Below are 12,866 nucleotides of genomic sequence, written 5' to 3'. Positions count from 1 at the left end.
TACACTGCGCACAAAAATTATCGCAACACAAGTGAGTTGAAATAAAACGCAAAAAATGTTTAATTTAATTTTTTTTGTGAGATTCATTACAAAAAATATTGTAACTAACTTGTTTGGAAACCAATTTCCAAACTCGTTAGGTAAATAACTAGTTTTTCATGTTATTTGTCCGAACTAGGAAGTCCGAACCAACCAATTCCAATACAAAATTCTTAAGGGAGAGAATACCCACACTAAAAAGGGTCGAATTTCAGCCATTTTCTTAGATGTTTTTGAAAGTTATTTTTTTACTCGAGCTGTTGGGGAGAAAGTGTTTTAGAAATGCCATCAGCGCTTTATTTAATTCAGAAAAATCCTGAAAACTGAAAAAAATGTGTTATTTGAACATTACATTTCTTCAATTATGAATGTTAAAGAGAAAATGAAATACCTCTGGCGCTGTAGTGGACTCTTAGGAATAAAGTGGTTTTTATTTTAACTTGAAATCGTCAATCGTTAACTCGTAGAATTCTTAAAACAAACGTGCTGTACTAGCTATGATATCAACTTCAGCCATCCTACTGCGCGCTGCTTTAATTCAATTCAGTTCATTGGGGACCACAGTTCTAAAAAACGGACTCGTTTACTGAACACTTCTAATGCAAAATTTTCTGCTGAATTTGAATCGGGAATTTGTTTTTCGATTTGCAAATGCCTTCATCATGAAAAAAATGTTTTTGAAAAACTTAAAATTGTTCAAATTTTTCGTTTACATCGTCATATCTTTTTTCTAGATAAAGCTAGAAACTTCTCTTTTTTGCAAAAGATTGCTTAATGAATGTACTTTTTAAAGTAAATACACAACACAGCTTTTAGTTTTGAGACTGAGAAACTGGGCAAGTACAAAGGGAATGCCACTTCAAGCGCATATCGCAATAAATTTAAATCGCAATAACTTGCAAAGTGTTAAAGATATCGAAATGATTCTTGCACCAAAAACTTATTTAAGCCATTAACTTTATTTAATCTCGATTATACAGCATTGTCCACAACTCGCTCTCCACCGGAAAGGAGCATGTAGTTTAGACAATTCTGGATATAAAGTTTCTTTACAAAAAAGTTCTAACTCTTTGTGTTTGCGAGATAAGAACGATTCAAAGTAGCCAATTACGAAAGGCCTTTCTCTGAAAATTACAGGAACTAAACATGTTGTTAGGAAACCAAAAATAAGTAGAACAGATAATAATAGTGTGCATTTGAATTATTTCTCATTCCTTAGGAACGCATCACTATATGCACTACACCTAGGAGAGAGCTTCTGGGATTGGTCATTTTGAAACCTTTGGATCTCGCAAACGAAGAATAACAGACCTACTTTTTCTGTATTTTTGCCATCTCCATCGCTGTTACCTCTAGCACATTTCCGCTGGAGAATGAGTTGTGGACCACGCTGTATATAGGTCTATCTTTTAAGATAAAAACAATTCTCGCACAAATATGAAATGTTACAAAAAATGCAATTTTCTGGTTTCTTTTATCAAAACTAAAATTTGTGTCTATTCGTTAGAATCCACATTCATTGAGGAATTTTTTGCAAAAAATGAAGTTTCTAGTTTTATCCAGAAGGAAAAAAAATGACGATGTATTTTAAGTTTTTCAAAAATTTTCTGGGAAATTTTTTCATGATGAAGGCAATTTTAAACAGAAAATCGAAATCACTAGAAAATTTTGCATAAGGATCAGTTCAAAAAAATTAGTGTTCTGCAACCCGGACGGACAAATAAATTGTTAATTTTTGCGCCCTACGGATAGACCCTCTCCTGGGCAGTTGACGTAGACTACATAAAATATGTGACGGCAAATGACTTGTGGACAGTTTATTGGAAACACAGGAATTCTCTTCCTTAAACATTTCAAAAGATCACGAGACACAGGTAACACAAAAGATGTTAAACGAAATGTGGAACATTATTCAAAATTAAATATTTTACGATCTTTGATGATTCATGACAGAGGCGTTCATTTATGGACCCATTATTTTATTTTTACCCAACAATTCATTTTTTATGTAAAAGTAATTTTTCAGATGTTGCGCAATTTTAGAAAACCTTTAATTGTAATAGGCCCGAAAACACTTTTAAGACTGCCGGAAGCTACCTCAAATTTCGCCGACATGGGTCCTCAAACAACATTTCAACCCGTCATAAGTAAGAATCCAAAAAAAACACCACTGATTTTAGGCGTAATTTTTAGCCGATAATACTCACGACCCGAAACAAATCCAAGTCGTTCTGTTAACCTCAGGAAAACACTTTTACAATCTTGCTTCAAAAAGGGAATCACTAGGTGCCAAAAATGTGGCAATTGTTCGATTAGAATCGTATTGCCCGTTTCCGACTCTAGAATTACAACAGGAAGTTGCGAAATTTCCCAATGCAAAAATTTTTATGTGGTGTCAAGAAGAGCCACAAAACATGGGCGCTTGGAGTTTTGTGAAACCTCGATTTGAGAATTTAGTTGGCAGAAAAGTGAGGGATGAAAAATAGTGATAGTGTTTTTTAATATTCATTTTGTAGATTCAGTTTTGTGGTCGACCAACTCAAGCTGCTCCAGCGGTTGGAATTGGCGAATTGCACGACCAGCAAGTGTCGGAAATCCTGAGCAAACCGTTTTCGTTTGAAATTTAAAAACCGTTTCAATTAATTAGCCATATATTTTTTTATATAATGTACACAGTACAATACAGTGCTAGCTATCTACGAAAAGACCTTGTCAGTTGTTCTATAAGCCTGACACTTAAGTAATACTTATCTAACTTAAATTTAGAATTAGTATAATTATAGAAAAGGACAGTATTTTACAAACATGATATACACAGACATCAGTCATATCAAAACATAAATATATAAGTAGGGTTGTATTGAGTAGTTTTTAATTTACAAATCTGAGCGATTTTTGTATAAAAAATCAAAACCCTCTTCCACAAACAACTATAAATAAAAAAACAATTGGAAAGAGTCACTCTTAAAAATAACTGGAATTCGTGTAACTTTCGCCGTCTACCTAGAAAAAAATCACAATACCGTTCATCGTTGCACCCAACGTTTTCACCCAACCGTGGCAAGAGTTAAATAAAGTTTTTGTCACTATGTATACATCAGTCAACGTAAGAAAATGGTATAAAAAGAATTACACTATGTCTTACATAATTAAATCTATGGGTATTCCTTCCAACTACTTGATAAATGTGTAAATGTGAATATGGCACCAGTTTAAAAACTGCACTTTATTTATTGTACCTATACAATATATAACAGTACAGGCGTCCCATTTGAGTTTTTTAAACGTTCAAAAGATTGGTCGGCCTGTTATGAAATTGTGAAATCATATCTTGAAAGCTCTCGGTTAAATTATTGATTGCATTTTTGTAATAATTATTATATACAACGTACATACACATTTAACTTACACATTTCTATCAAACAACCAATTTTCCTAAAAAACAAACGCGAATTTAAATACTGATTTTTTACATTATTTGTCACACATGCAACAACGTTGTTTCGTTTTTATATAAACACAACTTTTCGTCATCCGCACAACACTCTGAATCTCAACTTGTCTCCGCACAACCTTATTTACATCAGATATTATTTAAAGCTATCTTCACTAATACAATATGGAGAAAACAAAAATTCATACAACAGTCATTAAGACCGCATATCCATTCTTGTACGCTAAACTAAATAAAATAAATAATTAAAAAATAATAACAGTAATTAACTTAAGTATAAACTTAAACATAAACAGCAATATTTTTCAAATTCTAACAATAACCTGTACAAAATCTTATTAATCATCATAATTGTTATAACTTTTTCTATTCAAAAAAATAACGTATTCGTGACTGACCAAACCGTGAAAGAAATTAACCATATTGCTTAAAATGTGGTGCATAATCCTTTTAATCTTTGAGATTCAAAAAAAACATTAAACAAAAAACTACTTTTATTACCAATATCATTGAATAAATACAAAAAAGAATGTATAATTGTGCCATTCGTTACCTTTGGTAAACAACAAAACACGATGAATTTAAAAACAATCCTTAATTTCTGAAAAAAACAAACAAAATTTTGGTCTTTGGAAGCGCCTGTGTTGATTGTCTAACTCTAAAAATGGTGTGTAAACTGCTGTAAATATATTGCTAAGCATTTCTCATACACCGAAACATGAATTTGTGCATTAAAAAAACACAATATTGAATATTTCGTCTGTTAGAAAGTAATAAACACTGTTTCTGAACACTTTCGTCGATTTGAAATAAATTAGTACGGCGATTAAAAAACAATTAGAGAGACGACAACCTTAGTTGACCATCAAGGTGTGAGATTCCATAGGAGCAGCCGAATCGTACAGAGTGTCCGTGTCTTGGGTTGGCTCTCCTTGCAACTGACACTGATTTGTTAACGTACCAGCCCCACAATCGCAGAAGAATCTAACCGAAACGCAATGCAATTTCATTGAAAAAAATACAGGGTTATTCACATAAGACTCCCCGTTTGGGTAGGCAAAAATGCAACAGAAAATACTCTTTACATTTTATTTATTTATCCAACTGGATGTACTTCTTGTCACCTGTGACATTTACAAAGGGTACTCGAATTTGTTATTCGAGTTCTAATGGAAATTACATCAAATTTAAAATATTTTCCAACAGGACCGAAAAATTTTGTGATGCAGTGAACATTATTCTCATCGAAAATGTAATAAAACATTTGGAAAATTGGAAATTCGAAAAATTAGCTTAATTAAAATTAGAGAAAATTGGTCTACTTTTGCAAGTGTGAAAAATAAAATTGCCATTTGTGTAGATGTTTTACTGTAGATTTCAAACGTTCCTCTCCCCTTTCTTTTTGAATTAATCAAAGTAGTACAAATAAGCTAAAAACTTGAACAGTATTGTTTGGATAATCCGAACAGACAGTTTGCAAACCATGTTCAGATACAAAAACATTCGGATTGTAGAATATATAATAAATGATATAAATAATCTGAACACGCGTTCGGTTTATAGATGTTTTACCAGGCATATTAACAATGCAAATACATATTCTTACCACAAAAAATATACTCAGTAGCGATAAAAACCTTTATATTTTTCAAAATAAAAGAATCCATAATTAAAAAATGTATTTCAAACACCTGCTACTTTAGCTTCTATCTAGAAAATAACTAAGAGTTAAAATAAATAAGTGGTAGCTCAGATTACGGGATTCAGACGTTCGAATTATAGAGTCTGTCGGATGATCTAAACATTAGAATTCAGCAGCAAAGACGAAACTGATTTGATAACAAATTTTCGTTTTTCTCGTTATTTCAAAATGTTTTTCACAAATAACAAGACTTGGTGGTCTCTCTACTTTTTTATTATCTTTTTTTATGTTCGGGTTTTAATAAGTTATTATTATAAGTTTTTCAACGAAATATACATTATAAATACTGCAGTGACTCCGCTGCCGACAATGGTGCTCGAACACTACCAGCGCAGCACTGGCGCTTTAGATACAAGACAAAAATGATGATTGGAATTTGTAACTATTATTTGAGATAATATTTAGATGAGAAATTATATTTTCAAATATCAGATTCAATCTAAATTGTGGAGGAAACCAATAATTCAGAAAAAAAACACCAACACTTATGAAATTAACAACAAACAAATTAATGTTGTTACACGAATATTCGGAATTTGATTATTGACAAAATTTATAAATCAAACAAACTGTGTTAAAGAAATTAAAACTGAAACGACTTTAGCTCAGTCTTATACTAATTATGACCTAAATTATCGTGACCCAATACCGTCATGCTACTTGAAACGTTCCTTATTAAAAACAAAATAATTTTTTTGACCGATAAACGACTTATTTTCATGTATGAAAATTTAGAGTACAATGTACATATGAACGATAATGGTAAAATGTACATATGAACGATAATGGTAAAAATTACAGTGTTTTTCACGTTTCCGAAGTGGTCCCACAATCAGACAAAATATAAAAAACGGTAGAAAGAAAGAATTTTTACTACATACGCAACTCTTTGGCACTTTAATGTGAGAAAATTACTAAACAAATTTTTTAAATGAAGGTTTTTGATTTCGTTTTAGTATTTGTGGTGGCGGCATCTACCAGAAGTTTTCTGAAATGGTCCCATCTTTGTGCCCTTACTTACTTAGTAAGTTGACCGATTTAGGAGGGAGTTGAAACACTGTAACTTTTCACATATGAATCATATGAACTAAGTACACGCAGGATAATTAAAAAAAATGATAAAAGAAGTAGAAATAATTTAACTTGCATAAAAATGTATTAGGTGTACTACATAGTAAAACTAGCAATAAGAATTATACCCAATTTCTGAGATACAAATATTTCAGAGTTTTAGTCGTTAAAAAAACATTTTAAGCTAAGATAATATAGCTTTGTTCAAGAAAAATGTGAAATTAACAGCAAATTCTAAAAATTCATTGCCGGCAGATGGGATCGGCGCCGTTGCCGACAGCGGTGGCTCTGGCTTAAATTAATCTGAACTAAAATTTGATTGCAATTAAATCTTGTGCAAATGGGTCCTAAGAGTTTTTATCTGAATTTCAATTCACGTTTGTATTGTCTAACGTAACACATTAGGTGCTTTGCTAACCAATTTTTTATTTATTTTTTTTAGGTAAAAGACGTCGCTCGTATCTTCTTACTTTGAAATTACCAGTGAATAATTTTTATAATTTGTATTCAAGAATTAAAATTATATTTCTGTTAAAAAAATAAAACATCAAATTATTCTTTATCCACCTTATGCAATTATTTCAGAGCGTTATAAAACGTATTTTGTGTTGCATTTTTTTACCTAATCAGGCGCGGAGACTTAGGCGAATAACCCTGTAATTGTCGACTTACCTGTCATGTCTGATAAACTCCACATCATGTCCTGCATGACACGTCTTGATGCAATTCACACAGATCGCATTCCTGTCCGTCGTATTACAAGTCTGACACCTGTAAAAATCGTGCATCGGAAACGACGTATAACTCGAAATCTTGTAGAGACACTGTCCATTCGCTACAGCCTTCTCCACCGCATCCTGATTATTAAAAATCTTATTCCCTCTCACTATTGGTTGCACACCGCTCGCCAGACACAAGCCCCCGAACCGATTATTAAAAATCTGGTTAGATTCAAGTGTGGCCGTTGCGTTATTCGTAATTTCCACGCCTGCGGCCAAACCGTCGAAAATCCGATTCCGTCTCAAAATCGGATGACTCTGCGTCGAAATGAGCACACCAGCTTGCGCATTCCGGAAAATATCGTTCTCTTCCAAAATCCCTTTCCCACCGTTAAAAATACAAATTCCTCCGTCACGACCGTCAAAAATCTTATTACGTTTAAGTGTGGGGTTTGAATCGGTCTTGATCCAAACTCCGGCCATGGCATTGTCAAAAATCTCGTTCTGTTCCAACAAACCGAGCCCGCCGTTGTAGACCAAAACGCCCCCATTTTGTCCGCCCCAAATCTTGTTTCCGCGAATCACCGGATTGCTCCCAGTCCGGATCTGGACGCCCGAATAAAGGTGATTGAAAATATCGTTATCTTCGAGCTTTCCGTGACCATTATCATAGAAATAAACGCCGACTTGTTTGCCGGAATGGATCCGATTTCGTCTCAAAACCGGTGAACTCCCCGTTGTTATCCACACCCCAGCTAGTGTGTTTGCGTACACTTCGTTCTCCTCGATTAAGCCTTGACCTTTTTCGTGAACGTAGATGCCGCCGTGTTGGCCGTGATGGATTTTATTGTGACGCACGATGGGGTCACTGTTAGTCCTTATTTGAATGCCAGCTAATGCGTTACCGTAGATGTTATTGTGTTCGATTAAACCGCGCCCCTCTCCGAAAATATAAACACCACCTTGATGCCCATTGTAGATTTCGTTACGACGTATCGTCGGATTGCTATTTGATGTGATCCAAACTCCGGCGAAATTATTCGAATGGATTTTATTATCGATGAATTGACCGAGACCGTTCTCGTGGACGTAGATACCGCCGGTTTGGCCGTGATGGATCTCACATTGGACTACGGTGGGGTTCGCGCCTGCTTTCACTTCAAAACCGGCAATTCGATTATTATGAATATCGTTGGCTTCGAAATAACCCTGAAAAAACAAAACCACATTAAGGGCTCAGTCCCAAGATTCGTAGATTGTAAAACTTAGGTAAATCAAATAACCCATAATTTTTGACTGCCGTTTTCACGACATAAAAACATCTAAAACTGTAAAGAGAGATTGATCCAAATAGTTTTGTTAATAAAGCTAAGCCAACAAAGAAAAACATCAAATTGTTTCCAGAAATACATAAATAATGTTAAATAATTATATTGCAACAAGAGGAACGCTTGATGTAATACTCGTACAATAGCTGCAGTTAACAACAATTAAAATTTTGCAATAGCATTTGTTTATAATTTTCAGTGGGTGAAATTTTCTAGGAGTTTCCAAATCACGCATTTATTTTATAAAATATTAATAATTACATTTGATTATAGTCATATCAATTTCAAAATGATTTATTAGAGTTACAGTTACTACTCAATTACAATAATTTTATAATTCAAATTCTTTCAAATTTTTTTATCAATCGTAAGAAATGAATTTTGAAAAGAACTAGAAATGTCGGCTGGGATGAGGCTTTCAGTTATGTCTTAAAAGGAAAGAAAACCTGAAAAAATATCCCTACCCCTATTTAAGCCGGACGCGTGGAAAAATTAGGACATTGTTGGACACGTAAAATTATTTCCAGATATGAATTAATGTTTGAATGTAGGATTCGGTAAGTACATCGTAACGACGCAAACCAAACCCTATCTGTATGTTCAATTGTATAATTTAGTAAAATATAACATCAATGATAGAAAAAAAATCCACTTATTAATTGTAGTCAGGTTAATATACTTCCAAAAATTTTTTTGTGGTTTTGGTTTTACCTCGTGAACTAATTTTTTTACTGATAATTATTATTAATAACGAATGAGTGTTGTACGACTTTCATTAGAAAAAACTAATTATACAATAACACGACAAAACGTTAGGACAACGTAATTAAAGTATACGTCAAGGGCGTTTGAAAAGGCATCAGATTTTAGTAAAGTACAGTAATTATTTTATTACTGTACTGATTTATTACTATTACCACTATTATTCATTACTGTAATCATTTGTTGTCTGAATCGTTAAATTCCGAAATGTGGAAAACCTACAATGTGAGTCTGCAAAAACCAATAATGACACAGAATTCAGTATTTGTTCTCAAACTGAATTTTTTCAAAATTTTTCTTAAATTCTTTGTAATTAAAATTAAGTTCCTGTTGTTTTGTGAAAAAAATACTTAAAAAAATGTCACTAGCCACAAAAAATTATTAATTAAATAAAAATTCTAAATTCAAATAATTTTGACATTGGTAACAATTCTATTAAAAATGTTTTCTGTTCAAAACATCATTTAAGCATCGTTGTATTAAGAACACAAGCAACCATACGAATTTATTTAATTAATACATACTTTCGCATTTTTTGTTGAATTGATTTTAACATTTTTAATTATAACGAATTGAAAAATTCTAAATAAATTCACATGCATATAAAATAACATACAATATTAATAGCAAATGCTGATTTCTGTTATTGAGATTTAGTAAAAAAATATTTTTTGCATACCCACTCTGCATCGACATTTTCTTATAAATAGCATCGTTTTTTATTTTATTGATATAGAAGTTGTTATAAACAAAACTGAACTGGCCTATTGTTTGATAATTCCACCCTAATTACGGTTGTTTTTCGACAAGTCAACCAAGTTTAGGATTAGGTCCTTAAAGTATTCAATACTTTCTTCTTACCATTCCACTATCGAACGTAAATATTCCGACGTCCCTTCCATGGTGTATGTGATTACGACGCATGATCGGGTTCGCGTTATTTTTCACCCAAATACCAGCCAATGCATTCCGACTGATCTCGTTATCTTCATACGTTCCTTGGGCAAAATCGGTGACGTACAAGCCGACATTTTCACAATCACTTATATCACAATGACGTATGACGGGATTTGCGCCGGCACCACTCACACAAACGGCCGCACCAACTAATCAATACAAAAAAAATGTACAAAACTTTGACTTTAAATTGAACGCAAGACTTACCAACTGATGTGCTTCGTATAATGCAATGATCTATAGTCGGACTACAATTTTCTCCAACTTCGAGACAATAATGTTTATGGTGAGGTACTGTAGATGTGACATCAGGTGAAAATTTCAACGTAAGATGGCCACAGTAGGCGTTTTTTGCACCTTCGACGAACATCACCGTCGATTCGGATTCTCGTTCTAGTATCACGGATTCGGCCACGTTCCCAGGTGCCGCACCTTCAAAAAAATTCGATAAGTAACAAGTACGACAGTAATATTTTGTAGACCGAAGTAAGAAAACAGTACAAGTGTGAAGAAAAAAAAGTATACAAAATAAAAGAAATTAGGACAGAGTTGGAGGTGTGGAATCTTACAAATAAAGAAAGCAAAAGTAAAGACAAAATAAATGAAAATATAAGTATGGAAAAGTGGAACGATCACTTTATGGAAGTACTAAAGGGAAGTCAAAACAGTTGTAGTGAGATCAAAAGTGTCGAACCATTACAGGAAATAAACGAACTTACAAAAGAAGAACTGAAAATTAGAAAGTTAAAAAAATAGAGAAAATTTTGAAGAAACGATTAATCAAGAGACGAGCAAATGTTTTTGAACAATTAAAGACGTAAGTCAAGGTTGTGCGTTAAAGCTTGCATTATTCTTAGCATACCTGGGAGAGAAAGATAAGGTGCAAGAAGAAAATTGAAAAAAAATAAAGAAGTGTAAGTATACGTAAGGTAGAATATCAAATAATTTCAAGGATTGTAAAGTTAAATAGCCAATAAAGACATTTTAGTAAGTAATATTTTACAAACCTATAAGAGCAATGTCTGAGTCGTCGATTACGAGGAACTCTCCACGATAAGTACCGGCATGTAGAAATATGAGTGCGCCTTGAGTGGTACCCTCAGTGTGATTATTATTGACCAAGAGACAACCGCTCGTACTATTACTACCACTACGTTCATCGGCATAATCTAAAGCCGCTTGTATCGTATTAAAGTACACAAGATTGCGTCCTTTGAACGTCAAGTCTTGATAACCTGGTCGAACGTGTATCCCGCGATACAACTGACGGAAAGACTCCTTCCATGGATTAGCCAAATCAGACTCCTCCGGACTGATAAATTGGAAAACACAAGGTGCCGGATTAAACAAGGGCAAATCGTATTCATAGACACTCTGATATAGGCGTTTCCTAAAAAAAATCAATCAAGTTGCATTTCACAGCAAATGGTCAAATTATTACCAAATCTCGGTATCATTCGCAATGGCCTGAAACCGTTTACACACTTGACTCACACGACACAAATCTTGTTCGAGTAAATAATTGAATATCGTGAGCAAAACTTCGTCCGGCAGCTCGTATTGGAGATAATGAGCGGCTGTGTTTGTACAATCTGCAAAAGCTCGTTTTGAGAATGGTATTTTTTTCGGAAAATTGTGATCGTACTCTCGTACGAAGCGGAACAAGTCCGTCTTGGACGTTTCCTCGCCGGAAGCATGGCGGAAGTGTACCCTTGTGCTGGTGCCGTCGGAGTCGCCGGGGAAGTGGGCGATCCTGCCGTCGCGGCGCTGGTGCTGGGCCCCGGCCCGTCGTGATGGGACGGAGACTTACGTCGAAGGTCGTAAGGAGAGTGATGGGCTGGAATGGCGCCGCCGCTGGTCCCAGGGGCCATTGCTGAAGGCCCCCCAGAGCCCGGAGCGGCCGCCGTAGGTGCTGGAATGTTTTGGTTAGGTACAGGACAGGAAGGTTCGCATGGCTCTGCTGCGAAACAAATTTCAACAATTATTCATTGCTTGTTGGCGAAATGAAAAATTTTTCAGCTTTGGCTATGTTTAACTTGTTTTCGACCGTATGTTTGCTTACAAGTATTTTTAGTAGCAACCAAAACCACGCTTTCAGTGCTGTTATTCGGGCTAAAGATTATTAAACTCATCTGCCAAATGCCACAAAGAAAATTTCCAACAAAATGAAGGATACCGATTTACTGAAGCTGAAACGTGATGATCTAACCGGGTTTAGCAACAGTCGAAAAATAAAACCTTGCAACTGAATTAATTACGTTTTGTATTTACATTGAGGGGTCCTAGTGCAGTTAATTCGGTCGTTTTTATGTCAATTAAAAGGCAATTTAGCCACTTGATGGAAATCGATATTGAGGGATGTATGAAATATGGTGTGAGTGAGCGTAAGGTGGAGCCCCTGCGTGGGGCTGCCTGCCATGTTTACAAATATTTCGCGACGATAAAAATCGTTATCTGGACTTATTTGGGTTGTTGCGATGTGGGCAGCCCTGTTATTTTTACGCAGATGCGTCCGCCACAAGAGTCTTTGATGAACTAAAATCGATATTTGGGGCCCCAAATAACTGTTTTCGCATTCTCTCGAAGGTGACAATAGGGGGATTCGGGTCGCAGCAGCTACACTTACCAGACGTGGTCCTGGAAGGAGTCGGGATCCTGTTAGCGCCCTTCCTGCGGGACCTCCTTACGTACGACCTGGAGGCCGTGAAAGAGGCGCTCGGCATTTTTTCTAGCACTAGCACCAAAACCAATCTCTAAACAAAGGAGACACTGGAACTAGCACTGGCGGCCATATTCGCTACCGTTCCGACAACCACGGAACCGGACCAACCAAT

At 34.9% G+C, this 12,866-nt stretch overlaps 2 protein-coding genes across 4 annotated transcripts in view; one reads left to right on the top strand and one right to left on the bottom strand.

Moving 5' to 3' along the window:
* LOC656360 (uncharacterized protein) overlaps positions 1–2,899 on the top strand; it is a 19,582-nt gene extending 16,683 nt beyond the window's left edge. The window contains exons 8-10 of the mRNA XM_008198032.3: positions 2,066–2,186; positions 2,233–2,507; positions 2,556–2,899. Coding sequence (XP_008196254.1) covers positions 2,066–2,186; positions 2,233–2,507; positions 2,556–2,666 — 507 coding nt within the window. The 3' untranslated portion in view covers positions 2,667–2,899. The remainder of the gene's footprint in view (positions 1–2,065; positions 2,187–2,232; positions 2,508–2,555) is intronic.
* On the bottom strand, positions 2,673–12,800 carry FBXO11 (F-box protein 11). 3 transcript variants are annotated; one of them, XM_008198034.3, is made up of 8 exons: positions 12,659–12,800; positions 11,678–11,992; positions 11,474–11,624; positions 11,040–11,422; positions 10,240–10,464; positions 9,937–10,181; positions 6,939–8,194; positions 2,673–4,477 (listed from the first exon to the last, which is right to left on the bottom strand). In XM_008198034.3, the coding sequence occupies exons 1-8, from the start codon at positions 12,753–12,755 to the stop codon at positions 4,348–4,350; spliced, it is 2,802 nt and encodes a 933-aa protein (XP_008196256.2). In that variant the 5' UTR covers positions 12,756–12,800; the 3' UTR covers positions 2,673–4,347. The 3 variants fall into 3 exon arrangements, with proteins under 3 accessions (XP_008196256.2, XP_015837262.2, XP_064211723.1); XM_015981776.2 differs by having other exon boundaries at positions 11,678–11,944; XM_064355653.1 differs by lacking the exon at positions 12,659–12,800 and adding an exon at positions 12,095–12,206 and having other exon boundaries at positions 11,678–11,944.
* Positions 12,801–12,866: the final 66 nt, after the last annotated feature.

Source organism: Tribolium castaneum, chromosome 3 (assembly GCF_031307605.1).
Source record: "Tribolium castaneum strain GA2 chromosome 3, icTriCast1.1, whole genome shotgun sequence".
Taxonomy (NCBI): Eukaryota; Metazoa; Arthropoda; class Insecta; order Coleoptera; family Tenebrionidae; genus Tribolium; species Tribolium castaneum.
This window is presented reverse-complemented; position numbering and strand designations above follow the sequence as displayed.